The sequence below is a fragment of the Rhinolophus sinicus genome, linkage group LG06 (assembly GCF_036562045.2).
Source record: "Rhinolophus sinicus isolate RSC01 linkage group LG06, ASM3656204v1, whole genome shotgun sequence".
NCBI classification, from domain to species: domain Eukaryota; kingdom Metazoa; phylum Chordata; class Mammalia; order Chiroptera; family Rhinolophidae; genus Rhinolophus; species Rhinolophus sinicus.
The window spans coordinates 5,880,829-5,898,716 of record NC_133756.1 but is presented as its reverse complement, the minus strand read 5'-3'; the positions used below and the strand labels follow the sequence as shown (position 1 = coordinate 5,898,716).

General features: G+C 52.7%; 1 protein-coding gene across 2 annotated transcripts in view; it reads left to right on the top strand.

The window, feature by feature from the left end:
• The window catches only part of AJAP1 (adherens junctions associated protein 1), a 103,178-nt gene extending 86,662 nt beyond the window's left edge, over positions 1 to 16,516 (top strand). For both annotated transcript variants that reach the window (XM_074334206.1, XM_074334207.1), the window contains exons 3-6: positions 5,426 to 5,513; positions 7,631 to 7,873; positions 9,635 to 9,766; positions 16,376 to 16,516. In XM_074334206.1, coding sequence (XP_074190307.1) covers positions 5,426 to 5,513; positions 7,631 to 7,873; positions 9,635 to 9,707 — 404 coding nt within the window. In that variant the 3' untranslated portion in view covers positions 9,708 to 9,766; positions 16,376 to 16,516. The remainder of the gene's footprint in view (positions 1 to 5,425; positions 5,514 to 7,630; positions 7,874 to 9,634; positions 9,767 to 16,375) is intronic.
• Positions 16,517 to 17,888: the final 1,372 nt, after the last annotated feature.

Sequence of the window (17,888 nt, the reverse complement as noted above, 5' to 3'; positions counted from 1 at the left end):
AGATGGATTCAATATTGACCTTGGGAGTGGAGAGGACAAAATTGCTGTGTGTTGCTTTTCCTTCCTTGGGTGTATAGAGTACACATTCCCTTCAGGTGCCATCATTGTCACCCCAATCACAGCCCTCGAGCAGCTGGCATAGACACTGTGCAAGGATTGCCCTGCCCGGGGTCAGTAGGGTTTGGAGACACACGTCCTTGCTTGCATTATTTAATGACCACTGGAGACCTGACCTGAGGGAACATTATTCAAGGTGTGAGTGTGTTGAGAGAAATTAGTGAGGAAGGAGAGAAGTTGGGGGAGAGGAAGGAGAGATGTCCTCCTGAGAACGCTGCTGTGTACTGGGAGCGGGAAAGCGCTGTCCACAGACCAGTGGTGCCGGGTCCCTCTGGACAAACTGACCCCCTGATCTGAACCTTGTCCTTCCCAAGATGCAGCTTTTTTTTCAACCTTAATGGAGACAAGTGAGAGGCCCGTGACTGGAATACTTCTGAGGCGATTGGAGGGACTGGATTGGCAAAATTCCCCTGCGTGTCGGTCTCCAAAAATCGAACATTCTGTCTAATTGAGTTCTCACGGGGCACTGTCACACAAAATGACCTAACCTTAAGCTGGCTTCACGTGGACAAGCCCAGGGGACTTAGCTGCCCACTGCTGGTTGTTACGGCCCAACTTGAGGAGCTAGAGGCTGTGGCTGTCTTTGAAATCCCCTTGACAGTGGCCCGTGGAAACCTCAGAAGACAGTGAACCTTTGATGATGGAGAGTGAAGGTTCTAGTCTTTAGAACCAAAGGACTGCACTTTGAGTCCCACTTTTAACTGATCATTCGAAAGAGATATATCCTTCCCCTTAATTTAGAAACCACGCCACCTTCCCCTAAATCGAGGGTCCGCAGACGTATAGCCCATGAGCCAAATCTGGCTGCTGTTTTTGCAAATAAGGTTCACTGGGTCACAGTCACACCCCTTTGTGTGAACACTGTCCATGGCTGCTCTTCCCTGTAATGACAGGGCTGCCAAGTTGCGACAGAGACCAGACTGCCCCCTAAGCCTGCCAGTATTTCCTCCCTGGCTCTTTTCGGCAAGGTCTGCCTACCCAGGATCCACGCAGAGACTTGGAGGACATCCACAGAGAAGGACACGACCCCTGGCATTTGGGGAGGCCTACTGATGGGACAGATGTTTCCGTGTCGTTCAACACTACTAAGTACTCACATATTGTTTTATTCTCTTCTTAGCAGCCCACCTCTCAAAGACAGGAAATGGTGAGGCATCCGTACGGATTTTCCGTCTTCCAACCTGCTTCCTACATTTAGCACATGTCAAAAGGCCTGTCCTGTTCAACCATCATGACCATGGGGTCTTGTGGCCTTTTATTCCTCATGCACGAGCCCAGTGGCCCATCAGGACCCAAGTTCCAGGCATTGAAGCACAAAGCTATTTGCTTTGCACGTATAGTAGTCCCCCTTTATCTGTGGTTTCGCTTTCTGAGCTTGCAGTTACCCATGGTCAACTGTGGTCCAAGAATATTAACTGGAAAATTTCAGAACTAAACAATCCATATGTTTTAAATTGTGTGCTGTTCTGAGTATCATGATGAAATCTCTTGCCCTCCCTCTCCGCCCCACCCGGGACGTGACTTGTCCCTTTGTCCAGCATCTCCACTGTACACACTCCCTGCCCCTTAGTCACTTAGTACCGTCTCGGTGATCAGATCGAAAGTCATGCTATCCAGTGCTTGTGTTCACATAACCTTTATTTTACTTAATAATAATGGTCCCAAAGCCATTCACATAACTTTTATTACAGTATATTGTTATAATTGTTCTGTTTTATTATTAGTTAATGTCATTAATCTCTTACCGTGCCTAATTAAACTTTATCCTAGGTATATATGTACAGGAGAAAACATAGTAGCTTTAGAGTTCCTACTTTCCGTGGCTTCCGGCATCCACTGGGGGTCTTGGAACGTGTCCCCAGCAGAGAAGGGGGGACCACTGTAAAGTATGTGAGGAGTAGAGAGAAGTTTGTCCCAAACCAATGCTATTACTGGAATGTGGTTGCACATGTGTGTGTTAGATTTGGAGTCAGATGTTGGATTTTTACTGGGACTCCACAGCACAGAATGCCTTCCATGCTGGCTCTGCCGAAGGACATTTTACTTCTTTGCTCGTCAGCCTCCTCATCAGTCAGGTGGGGTGCAAACATGCAGGATGGGTGATGGATTACGTTGGTCACATGTGTGAAGACTGGTGTAGAGCAGACTTTCCAGGAAGCATAGCCATTACATTATTGTTGTGTTTCCACCCAGATGATCTTAGCTGGTTATTAACCCACATAACGTTTCCTCCAGATTTTAATTTGGCATGTCCCGTTTCGCACGGAAGGCAGGAGAAAGGCCTCCAGAGCAAGGCAGACATTGCAATGATGGCATTACCTTCCTTCCTGTTCCCTGGTGTTTTCTTTTCTACTTTTCAGTTAGGGATTGAACAGTATGTCACACAGCCACTGTGTCAGGCAGTGCTGGGAGGGGCAGGCTGGTGTGACAGTGTGGAAGATTTGGTCCCTTTCTCAAGGGGCTCAGAGACTTGTGAAGACCTCAGACAGTGGGCCGAACTGTGTTCTTAGAGTCATAAGTCAGGGGGGCCCCTTGAGCCAACTATATATCCCTCTGGACCTCAGCTTCTCCCATCCACCGGAAGAGAAGAATCAATGCTTTCCCGTCCTCACCCACAGGGGGAACGGGAGGGCATTAAACATCTAAGACACAGCCGATGATGGAACTCTTCCCTTCTAAAGGCTTTGGCCACTGCAGATACTCAATGTAGCAGAAGAATTTCCGTGGTAACAAGATGAGGGGTCAAAATCTGGCAGCGACAGGGCCTCCTCTGGCCCTGCAGACTTTGGGGAATGGACAACAGTGTCCTGCTATAGTAAAGGGACTCTCAGTGCCTCTAGCTGGGTCTGGCCTCTCAGTCGAACCCCCACTGCTCCTGTGGGCTCACTGCCACTCGGTGTGCTTTAACATCACCCACCTCCGTTGGCACTGACTTCTGCTGACCTAGAGATGGCAGGTTTAGCCCAAGGAACAAAGACTCATTTCCTGATGTGAGGATTGGGGTGTGACCTGCCAAGAAGTGGCTGAGAGGCATTTGGCCTGGGCCTGGAGCACTCCCAAGGAGACTACCAATGGAGGAAGTGGGAGGCTGAAGCATCTGTCTTTATGATTTAGAAGCTTGTTCTTCCCCAGGAATGTAGAGGGCAGAGGTGCCAGTCTGTCCCTGGGAATAAGTGAGGCTGCCGGGTCAAAGCCAAAACTGAGATTAACAAAGTCTGAGTTCAGAATTGTGTAATACTGCTGCTCTTAGTATAGACTTTGGAGCCAGTGGATCTTCTGTGATCCAAAGGAATTTACACAAACTTGCCCAGGTGGTTTTCATTTCCATAATTTTTGATGAGAGTATCTACTTTTGAGAGTTATCACGAGGATTAACGGGTAATACACACCTAACAATTGCTTGGTGAACATGCCCGGGGTCATCGCCATCACCATCATCAGCACCATCACCATCACCATCATCACCATCAGCATCACCACTATCGTGATCACCACCATCACCACCACCATCATCATCATCATCACCACCATCACCACCACCATCATCATCATCATCACCACCATCACCACCATCACCACCACCATCACCACCGTCACCACCATCATCACCACCGTCACCACCATCATCACCACCGTCACCACCACCATCACCACCGTCACCACCATCATCACCACCGTCACCACCACCATCACCACCATCACCACCATCATCATTATCATCGTCATCACCAGCTTCCTTCTCATCACAGGAAGCACAGACACAGGATGAGCACTTAGTCTTTAAAACATTATAGTGGTCTCTTGACTGGGCCAGAGGGAGAGTGTGGATGGAGGGTGAAGGGACACTGAGCAGCCGTCCTCCCTTGTTGTCTCTTAAACGGGGCCTCCTTTTGAACCCCCTCTGCCAACATTGTCTGAGTGGAGTCTCAATGAAGCTGGTGAATAGATCAGGATTACTGAGGGTGGTGAGTGGTCCATGTGGCATAATTAGCTTAGCCCCACTGGCAAATCCTAGAGGAGAAAATCTGTCCTAGAGGTTTGCTGCATGAATTGGGCACGGGGGTATGGGATGCTGCCAGAAAAATCTTACTCTCACAAACCCTGCACACGGGAACCCGTGCACGCATCATTCTCACTCCAGGATGTGCCAGGGTCCTCGGGTGTGATGATGGGTGGGACTCTGCAAATGGAGGTCAGGATGGAGCTCCACAAGTGGAGAGAGACAGATGCTCAAATGTCTCAGAACACCAGAAGTCAGCACAGCACCGGAAGTGCTGCCACCTGCAGGGGCTCTGCAGAGCCTCTTGTGACCTTTAGCACCTGGCCCCTCAGGTAAGGTTCGTGCTGTAGCAGGAGGATGTGGCCAGAGCCCCGCACCTTCCAGGTGTCCCTAACTGACCAGTGGAGTCAGACAGGGTGTGTCCTTGTGTCCACGTCCCAGGAAGGATGTTCCAGATGTATTGTCAGCAGGAGCAAAGCTGGGGTGGGGGGCTGAGGTGGGAGCTGTCACCAGCCTGCCTTTCCTCCCTCCCCCTGCGTCCGGTTAGTGGGACACGGCGCAGGGGTCGGGGACAGAGGGCGAGTATGGACGAGAATGTCCATCCTGGGCTGTCTGCATGTGGGGTCAGCAGGCAGCTCTTGGTCAGGGCTTTGGCTGCCTTCTTTCTGGAGTGGCCCGTCCTTCTGTCCACACACACACTGCAGGGCCAGACCACACACCCTCTGCTGGGCCTGGATCCTTTATTACCTGAAACCTCATCAGGCAGTGAGCTTCTGGAGAGAAGTCTGGGAAGAGGACGACATTCCCAAAGTCCGAGCACCCCACAGTCTGCAAGCTGTCTTCCCCACCTTCCTGTAATCCTGGGCCGTCCCCGCTCCTCCTGGCCCAGGCCAAACCCTGCCCCCACTAGCAGGCCAGCTGCCCCAGTGCTCTGAATCGAGCAGCAGAACTTTCCCGAGGTGGGAAGAGCGAGGAGGGGTGACAGGTCCTGGGGGATGCCTCAGCTGGAGCTTACGTGTCCCAGGTGAGGGGCTCTGCACCTGCCCATAGGCCAGGTCACAGCTCAGGGACTGGCGAGCCATTGGTGCCCACAGCACCTGCCAGCTCCTGGGGGGTGAGGAGTGCCTGTCTTGTTCCCACGCAGCCGCCCACGGTGGCGCCTTGCTGGGCATGTGCAGGCTGTACGGAGACATGGCACCTGGCGTTCGTAGCCAGGTTAACAGGACGGGTCAGTGTCCCCCTTCCTGGACCCCTTCACCTCATGACCCTGGTTTTACATCTCCCCTCTCCCCCATTCTCTGTTTCCAGGTTTGGCTGTCCATCAGATTATCACCATTACCGTCTCCCTCATCATGGTCATAGCTGCTCTGATTACAACTCTTGTCTTAAAAAACTGGTAAGGATCCTTGGCCCTTGTGGGAAACGGGGGCTACGGCAGTCCCCGGGAGGTGTGCACAGAAAGATCCCGGTTTGCAAACCCGGCCCCAGGCCCCAGCCCAGGGAATTGATTTCCTGCCCTCCAGCAACCCGCTCACCTTCAGCCCTGGGGCAGCGTGGCCGGCCACGGGCGCCACCCTCTTTGACACTGCCCTTTGGGGTTGTCCCCTCACTGAGGCTCTGAAGCCTGCACGCGAGTCCTTTCAGGACTCACCCTGCCAGGCAGCAGGTGTCCCTGTGTCTGAATCCTTTCTCTCAGATGCCCACCTGGGCACAAGCCTTTTTCTTTATTTGCTACCAGCAGCCTGGGTGAGGGCCGAGCCTGCCCCTTGCTGTCCTGGGCACTGATGCTGGGCCAGCCTCTTCTGCACCCGTCCTCACTCACACAGCCACTCCGTGTCTGCGAATTAGGTTACCGTTTTGCTCCAGGCAGCCCGTCTTTGCCAATTTTCCTTGGAATTGGCCTATTTTGAGGTTGGCCTTGTTGGGTGTACACACCTACTACACCCCTGGGAAAATCAGGGAGCTGCTGGGTGACCCCCGTCTGCCTACAGCCACTCCTCCAGCAAAGGTGGCTCCTTTTAGCATCAAAGCTTAAACTCCCTGTCAGAGGAATACGCCCAAGTGACCCCCCACTGCTGGCAGACAGTGGTAGAAAATTAGATGGGGCTGCAGGTGGGAGCTGCCTGAGCGTCCAGACAATGCAATGCAGCGATCGACAGCCAGTCTCTGGGGTTACGGAGCGGTGGCAGGAGCCTCAGCAGACCTCACACCGACCCAGCGAGGCCTCGAAGCCGGCTCTGGAGGGCCCGGGACTCGGCATTTTCTGGGACAGATGACAAGGACAGCAGTTAGCTCACAGTGGGGTCTCCTGGGCAGGGTGGACCACATGGACGCATGGCAGGCACATCTTACTTGTCATCTGAAAGGAAAAGCCCCTCCCCCAGGGAGACAGCAGACTTGTGACCTGCTGGGTGCCAGGCAGGCCAGCTTCCCTTTGGGTTCCCCACATATTTGGGTTTGCAGCAAGACCTCAAAATGCCTGTCGGAGAAGATAGCCCAGGGGATGAGTGGGTGTCATGCCCTTGGGCGTCCCCTGACTTTTGCAGTCACCTTCTCACCTTCATTTATGGGCTGGGGTTTCCACACCAGCAATCGGGCTTCCTCTTATTGGGAGACCAAGGCAGGGAAATACCAGGACTTACAGGGAGGGGGCTCACAAACCCCACCTTGCAATTCTCTTGTCTGCATAAGCTCTGAGCATAGAGAGGAGGCAGAAGAGAAGCCCCAAAGTGGGGGCCTCCCAGATGTCCTAGCTGTCCTCCTCTGTGGGGATGAGACTCCCACCCAGCCTGCTCGTGAACTTGCCAGAGTGACATTGGGGACGGGGGGGTCACTGATCGTTGCCTCTTCAGATCGCTTGGCCGACTAGGAGGAAAGTCCCATGTCTGTCCTACGCGGCACCTGGAAGCCTCTGTGGTCCAGAGGAATGGGGCCAGTGTCCTGCAGGTATAGGGGACAGTTCTCTCAGTAAACCCAGTGAGGACGAAGGAAGGACGGTCCAGGCTAATGTTCACCTCGTGGGCCTGGCAGGGGAGGGGCTAAGGACGTGGGGTGCCTAACTTCCCAGCTGTCCCCAGAGATAGTTGCGTAGTCCGATTCAAAATGATCAGGACACCCCAACCTGGGCCTAGAGGCTTCCCCACAAGTGCCCATCAGTTTTCACCCCGTGGAGGCATTCCTGGGGAAACCAAGTCAGCACCCCTCTTCAGCTGACATTCTTTGGCCAAACAAGGCCTCAGCTCTGAGACGAGACAGCCCGGCCACATACTTCGTAACTCTCCCTGCAGTAACGGCCACATTTAAAATTCAAATTCTAGGTTTAAAATAAAAAAGTGCTGATTGCTTGATTGTGGTTGATCTTTCTGGAGAGGCTGGGAATTACCATTTAATATTTAATGGTGTATAATTAATACCTAGAGACGAAGGTCATATGGGCTCCGTGCTGGCGTTGCGTTTACAGATTCCGACCTCTGCCCGCTCCCCCATGCGTACCCCAACTTCTCTCTCTTCCAGCTGTGCCCAAAGCGGGAACACTCGGAGGAACAGCCACCAGCGGAAGATCACCCAGCAGGAAGAGAGCTGTCAGAACCTGACGGACTTCACCCCCGGCCGGGTGCCCAGCAGCCTGGACATATTCACGGCTTACAACGAGACCCTCCAGTGTTCGCACGAGTGTGTCCGCGCGTCCGTGCCCGTGTACACCGAAGAGACGCTGCACTCGACGGGGGAGTTCAAATCCACGTTTAACGGGAACCGGTAAGCTCAGGCTAGGGCACAGCATTGTCACAGGGCTGTTGACAGGTGGCGGGGGAGCACCCTTCACATGTCTCAGGGTCCAGTCGAATGCAGGCAGCTAATGTGGTAAAACAGGACGGCTGGGCTAGACTGGCGTTTCACCACCAGAGAAGACACAGCAGCCAGAATTTCCTCCGGGACCGCACCCTGGAGTAGTGGCCAGAATGCCTTCCCACCCCCCGTGCCGCATGGGGCCGGCTGAGCGGGCATCATTGCCAGAGTCCAAAGTCAGCTTTGCAGTCCCGGGCCTCTTACATACCAACCAGTCCTGATGGGCCCCTCCCTGCTCAGTGTCTCCAAACCCCATCAATAAAACGTCAGCAGGTAATCTAGCAAAAAATAGCCAACACCAGCCAGACTGCTGGTCATTCAATGCTCTTTTTTATTAATCACGTGTAATCCTTCAAAGAAGACATGCCCCTGAAACCGTGCCTGGGAGTGCTTCAGAAACCCTGAGTCAGCATCGGAAGGTTTATCCGGAATTGGATGAAAACATCGATGAGCTTTTTTTTTTTTTTTTTTTTTTTTTTTTTAAGTGAGCATGCACTCATGCATCATTTTATAAATTAAAAAAAAAATTCCCCAACGACTTAATCTCAGGAGGAAATGAATAGGGTATCAGGCTGACTCAACAGGCCCACTGTTGGCAGCAGGACTGGCAGCAGGACTGGCAGCTGAGGACACTCCCCCAGGTGCCCTGATGGTTCCTCCCAGAACCCAGCCGGGGACATTTGTCTGTAGTGCCCGTAGTTCACGAAGCTTGTCCTGCCCGGAAGATGGCGGCTGCTCCTTAAACACCGTTTTGCCGCCCCTCTGACCTGCCGTGTGCTGTCCGAGATGCCCCTTTCCCAGAGGCAGAGAATGGAGAGAGGAAACCTCAGAGCCGTCCTTCTCAACACGACTTTGCTCTCACTGACCGACACTGCAGAGCTCGTTTTTCACACCCAGCCTTCCAGAGGGCTGAGTTCACAAAGAATTGGCAGAAGGCTGTTCAGACCATTTTGCTGGGTGTGGGCTTTGGTTTGGATATGAATCCAGGCCAACCTGAAGCACCGGTCAGTGCTTCAGCCTGTGGGGGAAGGGCAGGGACGGGTCGTGGATCGGTCATTGTTGTTTCACTTTGTCCCACTTTCTGCCCCTGTGTCATGTGAGAGCCCCATCTGTGGGCAGGGAGGGCACAGCTGGCACCCTTACGCCCTGGCGAGGAAGCGTGGGGTAGAAAAGGGTCTTGCTTTTTGGCTTAAAGGAATGCTCTGTTGGCTCTCACTGGCCTTGGGAAGTGGGAGCTTAGACTCAAAGGCAGCGGAAAACCGGAAAGTCACATTAGGAGCCTGGCCCTGCCGTCTCCATGGTGTGTGATAACATATGGGAGTCCCCAGGCTTTGTGCGGTCCCACAGCTGAAATACTACCATCTGGAGAAGACACAGCCATGCTAGACCACCAGGCTTCAGGCTCCCACACCAGAGCCCCCTATGCACCCATCCCTCCCTCCAGCTCTGTGTCTTTCTAGGCAGGCAGGGTGGAAGGGGCGGGGCCTTAGCTGGTCACAGGGAGGGGGAGGGTCCCTTCCCATGAGGCCAGTGGGTGAAGCTGAGCATCACTGTCCCGGGGACTCGTTTCCACTCGAGAAGCCAGGTTCCTGTAGCAGGCCTGACCCGCCTGCCCGCCTGCCTGCCGGTCCTGGACCAGCACCCAGAAGCCCATTTTTCTGTTTGCTGCAGACCCTCCTCTTCTGATCGGCATCTTATTCCTGTGGCCTTTGTGTCTGAGAAATGGTTTGAGATCTCCTGCTGACTGGCCGAAGTCTTTTTTACCTCCTGGGGGCGGGACAGATGCCATGTGTCTGTTTCATGGTACGTACCTCTTGTTTTGGATGTTGGTTCCTTCTTGCCTTTGCCTCGCCTTCCCCACCCCATCCTCACTCTGGGGTAACTGGGTGCCCTTCCCACATGGCGACATGGCAGGTGAGATTCCAGGGGCATTAGCTTTCTGAGCTAACCAGAGTTGGGCTTGTGGTCTCTGCCGTACTTGTTAGAAACACCCCCATGTCCCAGTGGGGGGCATAACAGATACTCAAGGACCCCGACTCAGCACCCTGGCTGTGTCTGTCTGGGCAGGTCCATCCCCAAGGAAGGCCACCGTAGGGCAGGGAGACTCGTCCTGGAAACTAGGTGCAATTACAGCTCCCACTCCCCTCAACAGGAAGTGATCAGGGCTGTGGCTGAGGGGGCGGGCATCTCGCCTTCATCACATGTCTTTCCATGGGTGGGGAGGGCAGTGCAGAGCAGAATTAAAATACACATTTGAAATATAAAAATCAGGGATAAGAAAGAAAATGATAAAGAAAATGAAGAGTGGCGACATCCACTAATTTGAAACTAGGAACTGGCTCCAACGCAGGACGCGTTTTCCACGCTCTGCTGGATGGGAACATTTGGTTTGCTTTCAATGATATTAACTTTAATGCTAACGTTAAATTGCTTTCTTCTGTGCTGATCTCCTGAACACTCGGGTTGCTGGGGGGGAGGATTTCGCCCCCCTGACTGCATATTCCTTATGTACAGTCATCAATGCAACCCGGGGTTTGGGTGTTTTCAATTTGGTTTTCTCTTGGATGCTAGGTTTTCCAAGAATCCCCTCTGGGGGCTTCCCCCCACTCCAGATATCCCTTCTAAATGTGACATCAGGTCCCTTCCATTTGTAGGGCACCCAATACTAGGAGGGTTTTCAATGTTTGAAGATAATTTCTCTTACTTTTGCTCCCCTTCTGATGTGAGGACTGAATGATTGACAATGCCACTGTTAAGTGGGGTGAAGGGCCCGAGGCAGGTAGGTGTTTTTGGGGTACACACGGGACCCTCCAGGGACTCAGCTCGCAGCCTTTAGCTTGGGCCGCAGGAGCCAGCTGCTTCCAGAAGCAGGAATGGATCAGTCAGTTCCTAATAAATTGTGTGTTAACTCCAAATCAAGTCTCCAGACTTCACTTCCTGTCCCAAAGCCAGAGTGACCTGCTCAGTGCCATGTTCTGCCAATGGGCAAATAAGTCTAATTAGATTAGAGTGAAAAGCGAGCCCTTCCCCCAATGGCCTTTGCTGAGACTGTGTGGCAGGCAGGTAAGATGCTGCCTGTCCACACATTCGAGGGCCAGATGCACCAGGCACAGCCCAGCCGTCAGAAGCCGGGGCCTTTGCTGCCTCAAGGTGACTCACCTCCTTGGAGCTCCCTTTGTTCTGGCCACATGAGCCATTGGGACCTTGCTCATTAATACCGGAGTTCCCACCTGCCCAGTGAAGCCTCCACCATGTAACATGCCAGCCTCTCTGTCAAGAATTTTAAAATGTGTAAAAGCATGCCTGCCCTGTACCTCCAAGACCTCCGCTCCCTTCCCCCAAGAGCTGCAGGACCATAGGCTGGGATGCCGACTCCTCTTTGGCTTCAGGTAGCCTCAGCCATGGGGACAGTCCCTAATGAAGACGATCAAATGGCAGCTCGCCGGAGCACTCTTGGCATCTGGGAACTCACTCAGTCCTCCTAGCAGCCCCATTTACAGATGGGGAAAGTGAGGCACGGACAGGTGAAGTCACTCACCCACAGTTGCTCAGGGTGTAAGTGGTGGGGCATCGAAGCAGCGCAGTGTCTGGACCGCACTTTCCATCTGTGTCTGAGAAGATTTCGGGACCACCCCACGTACAGGAGGGAACGCCTCAGTGTCCAAAGAGCATGACTCCCTCGCTGTGGGTCTTGTGTGGGTGGTTTGGGGAGGTGAGAGCTTGCAGGTCTCAGTCTGCGCCCAACCATGGACACACAGCGTTGGCTTGCTCCAGCATCTCTGATTCCCGTAGACGAGGAGGCGGGTTACGCAAGCAGCCCTGTTAGTACTTGATAAATGCTTGAAGATTCCGATGTGATGTGTCGGAAAGACCATTTGTCACTCGCTGGGAGGAACACATTCGGATTCTAAGGGTCCCTGGTTCTCGCAATTAATGCCTGGACACGACCATCGAGCGGACAATAACCAGGAAGATCTCTCAGATTTACTAAGGTACTGATTGCCCCTTAAATAAATAGCAATTAATACTAAAACATTTAATTAAGGTTTAAGAGCCAGTGGAGATATTTATCTCGGGCATAGATGTTAAACCTCTTCAAATGCATATTTAATGATGATATAGCAGTGTGTTACCACACCGTCTCGTCTGCTCACGCTCACCCACACGCACACTTGGGACCCAGACCTGGCCAAGTTCAGGTCCCTGCAGGCAGGTTGTCGGCAGTGCCCGGGCTGCTGGACACAGGTGCCCTAGCCCAGGCAGGCGCTCACTCTGTTTTCCCAGATTCATTCTCTAAGATAGATTCTAGAACATTCTAGCCTCAGACCACTTCCACTGATTGAATGCTCTGGACAAGATAAAATGAAGCCAGCCTTTGCTACTCTAAGGAAAGGGACCTCAGACACCCATCTGCCACTGGTTCGTGGGCTAATTTCCTGTCATTTTTCATACAACAAGCAAACTTCAGAAAATGTCATTAGTGCTCAGATGCTTGCCTTGCCGAGGCCACTTCATCCCGCATAGAGCCTGCAAAGTAATAAAGGCTCTTCTATCCGAAGCAAGAGAGAAATAAATCATGTGGTATTATTATTTTCAAAAACACACTGAAGACATAACTAATAAAAAACAAGAAAAGCACCTGAGCCTTACCATTTTATTCTAAAAAAAAAAAAAAAAAATCCATTAACAGAATATCCAGCTTTTGTCATTCAAAGGGAACACTTTTGTTAAAGCAACATCCAGGCCCTTCTGGAAACCATCCCCTGCAAGCTGAGCACCAAGGAAAACTAACCAGCACCAAGGAAAACTTTGTGGGAAAGCAGCCCTTTCCCCATGTGGAGAAATTAGCTCACAGCTGGGGCGCTCCAGGGGTCTCCGTTCCCTCGGTTTGGCAAAAGCAGACACTGATCATTCAGCCCTTCCCCTACCATGTGGCTTGTAGATGGCGGGGCCAGGTGAGCCCAGAATCCCCTTCCAGGCAGCAGAGGGCACTGGTTCCTCCAAAGCCACAATTTCTCCCAGATCGCTATCTCTCAGATCACTTGGCATCATACAGCTTCCCTTTCTGGCTGGAAACGTTGGGTGGACACCATGCAGGTGGCCCAGGGCTCACCGCCTCTGTCATTCCAACGAGCCTGGACTGAACCTCCCTTTCTGTCCCCTCTCAGGGTTCGTGCCCAGCTGCGAGGCTCATGAGCTGAGCCTTCAGAGCAGGTAAACCTGAGCCCTCTCTTTGAGCTGAGTGCCAGCAGCAGGGTTTCAGAGAGAATGTACGGCGGGCCTGGAAGGTGGCCGGGGTAGCCCCCGACCTCCCTTCGTGGCCTGCTGGGGTGATGCCTCCCTTGCAGGAGCCCCTTGCCAGGAACCCATCCACCTGTGCAGGAAGCAGCACTGCTCTTAAAGTGGCAAGTCAAAGCTCGGGGTTGGAGCACGCACTCTCCTTCCCTCTCGCCCTCTCCCCCTCCCCCTGTGCCCCTCTCTCTCTCTGGCTGCGTAGACAGATGTCTGTGGGTTAGGAAGAGGCTTCTGTCCCCCAGTGGCCCTCTGTCAGTCTTCTGAGTGACTTTCCTTCCCTCAGTCCTCTGATGCTGGCTGTCCCCTTAAGCAGCCACCTGCAGGCAGCACGTGCAGGTCGTTTCAGGGTGAGAAGGTGAGAACAAAGCTGCTTTCCCACAGATGCCTCTTTTCTCAGCTTCATCCAGTGTTGCGTTCCCTCTGCGGTCTGGCACGGAGCTGGAACCAAGTGAACCAAAGGTGGGCCTGCAGGATCCGTGACACACAGAACAAAACCCAGCACAACTTGTCCTGTACCTGATAAGTGGTGGAACCAGACGCTCGGATACTCATTTACAGAAAGGAAATAGAGAACACGTTTGGGAAAGGAGAGCATGTCCAGAAAGGCCTCCGCTGGGCGGGGACCGTCAGCAAACACTTGAAGCATTTGCAGTGTGAGATTTGGGTGCTGCCTGGAATATGGAGATGAGAGGGAGAGGTGAGAGGGCGAGGAGGCGGGGTTGCCCCTGGAAGGACCCAGGAGTAGGCACTTGAAGCACTGAAGATTCTTAAGCAGGAAAGTGCACAGTGACGTCCTATGGAAAAGCCCGAGCTGGCTGGCCGACGGAGTGGAAGCCATGCCTCTCACCTGACCTACCTGGGAGAGGTCAGAAGAAAGGATGGAGAAGCGGCTGGCAGTGGTTCTCGCAGGAAACCTTCCTTTTTAGGGCAGGCGGCCATGACTCCTGGTCCAACCCGGCCCTGTTTGAGAGTGAGGCGGGGGCGCTGGTGGTCATCGTGCTGGGGCAGTGGACAGCAGCTTAGCCCAGAGACTGTCGCAGGCCACCAGAATGGGGTGGATGGTCACCAGGCCCAGCTTTTAGTGTCCCCATACTTTTAAATATATTAAAACAAATGTTAATGGTGGTAAAATACTCGTAACGCAAAGTTTACCATCTTAACCATTTTAAGCACACAGTTCAGTGGCATTAGATACATTCACGTTGCTGTGCAGGTGTCACCACCACCTTCTCCAGAACTTCCCAGCTTCCAAACTGAAACTCTGTCCCCATTAAACAACAGCTCCCCATTCCCACCCCCAGCCCCAGGCCCTGCTGCCCTCCGTTCTACTCTCAGTCTTCGTGAATTTGACTCCTCTTGGGACCTCACGGAAGTGACTCGTACAGTGTTTGTCTCCACATTTTTTAACTTGCAGAAAATTAGCACGAAGGTAGATAAACCTGCAAGAGGGACATTTTTCTGTTTTAATTACTTCACCTTTAAAACCACCCCTCCCCCAAATCCTAGAACTCGGAGGAGGTGGGCAGGGGCTGGGCAGAGTTGGAGTAAGGTACCAAGGAGACCCTGCACCCACCTGATGGGTGTCCCGTTTCTGTACATGAGGTGACACCCCTGTCACAGCAGAGTGGGTGACACCACAGGAGGTGATTGGTTGCTCCATTTAGAACTGGAGTTGCCTGAACAGGTGACATTTGAGGTAGAAGGCCAGGTGAGGTGATGACCAGGGGCCCTGCCTCTGTGCTCCAGACCGGGAGGGTTCCTGGGAGGGAGCGAGCACCCTCACGCCGACCCCAGGGGGAGCAGACTGACATGCTGGGGGCCCCGGAGGCGCTAAGGAAGACGGCTGAGCAGGGTGCTGTCCTATGCCTGCAGCTGTGTCCCCCACCTAGGTGCCTTCCGGCCTTCAGTCCTGGTGAGGGTCACTGGGAGGCTTATTCCATTCAAGAAAAAGAAGCCTACACCCCAGTCTGTGGAGAAGAGCTGAGTAATGGCCTGAGCTTGCAGAAACCCATATTCCCAGGGCCTGCCCGGAGGACCTGATTCGGGGTCTCCAGAGGTGGGTCCAGGAATTTGTATTTCTGAACTGCTCCATAAACAACTAGGACAGGGCCAGTCTGGCTGCTGTCTGGGAAGCGCTATGAAAATGCTCGAGTTCCAGCTGAGTGCTTTTCCCAACTTCATCTGGAATCATCAGGTCCCCCACCCACTTTCTAATTTGTATCCCCAGCAGAGACTAGGGTTTAATGTTATTCCCCTGTATCCTACTTGAAGATCTTAGTTTCCTGTAGCTGTGGGTGCTGGTGGGGGCTCTGAGTGACAGTAGAGAGAAACTGTGCCCCATCCTTGTAGGGGAGCTGCAGCTTTGAGCAGAAGCGCCTCCAGGCTGAGCTAGGAAAGGTTCTAACTCACCTGGCCACGTGTTGGACAGCTGTAGCTCTCTGGCTGTCTGGGGGAGGTGAACCTCGGGGGTTTCGTCATGAGGCAGGAAAACGTTGGGGTTTCTGTTTTCTGAGGCATACAGCCAGCTGTGTCAGAGCTGCTGTTTCTTTGCAGCCCGTTGGCCTGGCCTGCATGCACTGTGAGTCACACACTGACCATCTGCGGCACGATTACCTCTTGGGAAGACCCAGGAGGTGTTTTTTCCGATGTGGTCCATTCATGCCTCCTGTGTCTCAGCCTCATGAGTCTCCAGTGGATTGAAACTGACTCCTTTGCTTCCCGCAGCCGAGGACTGGAGCAGGCAGCCCCGGGGCCCTTGGCGGATGGGAGCTGGGAAGGGGCAGGAGCCTTTATCACCTGCAGGCTGGGGTGCGATGCTCCCTCTTGGGAAGCCCGGACCCACTCCTACTGTGGAAGCAGAAACTGCTCCTCCATCGACGACTCTAATTAGCGTGAGTCCCGGGCCCACTTCATGCCCAGAATTGCCAGCCGTGTGCCAGTTCCTGGTGACAAGGCACAATGCAGTGAGAGTACCGTCGTGTTCTGAGGACATTTGGTGTCTGTTAGCCGGAAGCAGGGCCATCGGGGTTTGGTTGCCGAGGCTCAAAGAGGCTGCATAGACTCCCCCCACCGACAACCTGCTGCCATTTAATCTCTTCTTGTTTTCTTTCCACACAGGATTCCGTTGGTGAACCTGTAAAAAAAAAAAAAAAAAATAGAATAAAATAAAAACCCCACAAAACCTAAAACTAAACTATCTAAGGGGGAGGGTCCCCGCACCTACCACTTCTGTCTGCCGGTGGGGATCTCAGAGCAGGACGCTATAGGCCAAATATATTTTTATAAAAATGCTCACGCCTATGGGGGACTGCCTTCTCCCAGTTTTCTTTGGAGAACGGAAAGAAGAAATGCAAGGAAGGAACTGGACACAGAGAGGAGAGGACACCAAGCGAGAAGGACAGGAAGCAGCTGAAGCCTGGGGTTTGTCCCATGATTCTGAGCCTGTGCCAATTATACCATTATGTGCCATGTACGGACCCAGCAGACTTGGTGACAAAGCCAAAGCCCAGCGAGCCACGCGTAGGAATCTCACAGAACACAGGGGTGGGGATCTCTTCCGACAGAGTCGCTATTTCTGGTTAATATATATGTATATATAAATATATAAATACACACAGACACACACACACTTTTTTGTACTGTAGCAATTTTTGATGCTCTTCGATGTTCCTTTTTTAAAAAAAACAAAAACGTGTTATCCGTTACAAAATCTGATTTATTTCACAGGCTTAGTACGAGCAGAACAAACCAGTGTTTTCTACTTTGCAGACACACACATACCACACACATGCGCATACACGCACCCACAAACACGTGTGCACATATATATGCATATGTGGGAAAGGCAGTCCCACGAGTGAGCACATTCCTTCTGGTGACCCGGTACACCAACGCCGTCCATGCTGGGGACAGCCTCGACCCACGCCCAAAGACCCTCACATGACACGTGCTGCGTTTGCTAGATATTTGGTGAGTGGCACCAGCTGTGCGATTTCTTACCTTGGGCCGTAATTCAGAATGCCATGGTTTTATGTACATGCACACACACACGCGCACACACACACACACACGCACACACACACGTAAATACTATCTTTTTGATGTCATTGTTTGAAGACGCTACCTGAGAGCCATGTGCACATTTATGTAGCTGGCGGCTTACAAACGGGCCTGACTGTCAGATCGGGTGGGGGGTGGGTTCTTGACCATCTTGGTGTTATACAAGCCTAGTCCGAATTAAAGAAATTTCCCAGTTCCAGAAATTAAAGGAATCGATCCTTATAATGTGTGTGCGTATGTCCGAGCAGAGCTCAGAAATGGACGGGAGCCCCAGTTTGTGTGAAAAGGCTGCTCCCACGCGAGCTGTGCCGTATCGTGTCCTGCTTTTCTTTCCCACATATTGATGGATGGAAGTTGCCTGCTCTTGAGCCCAAGGGTGACTTAGACTCTTAGGGGCGACTGTAGCAAAGACACTGTCTCTTGTGGGTTCCTGTAGGCCAACATTAGTGTTTTGCCATCAACAACCCCGCTATGGAGGTTTCCAGTGGAAACAGGACCCACACTGAAGCCTCGTTGCAGAGAACCCCAACTGCACAGAATCCCTTCAAAGCACTGCTGAGTCCCCGGCGGG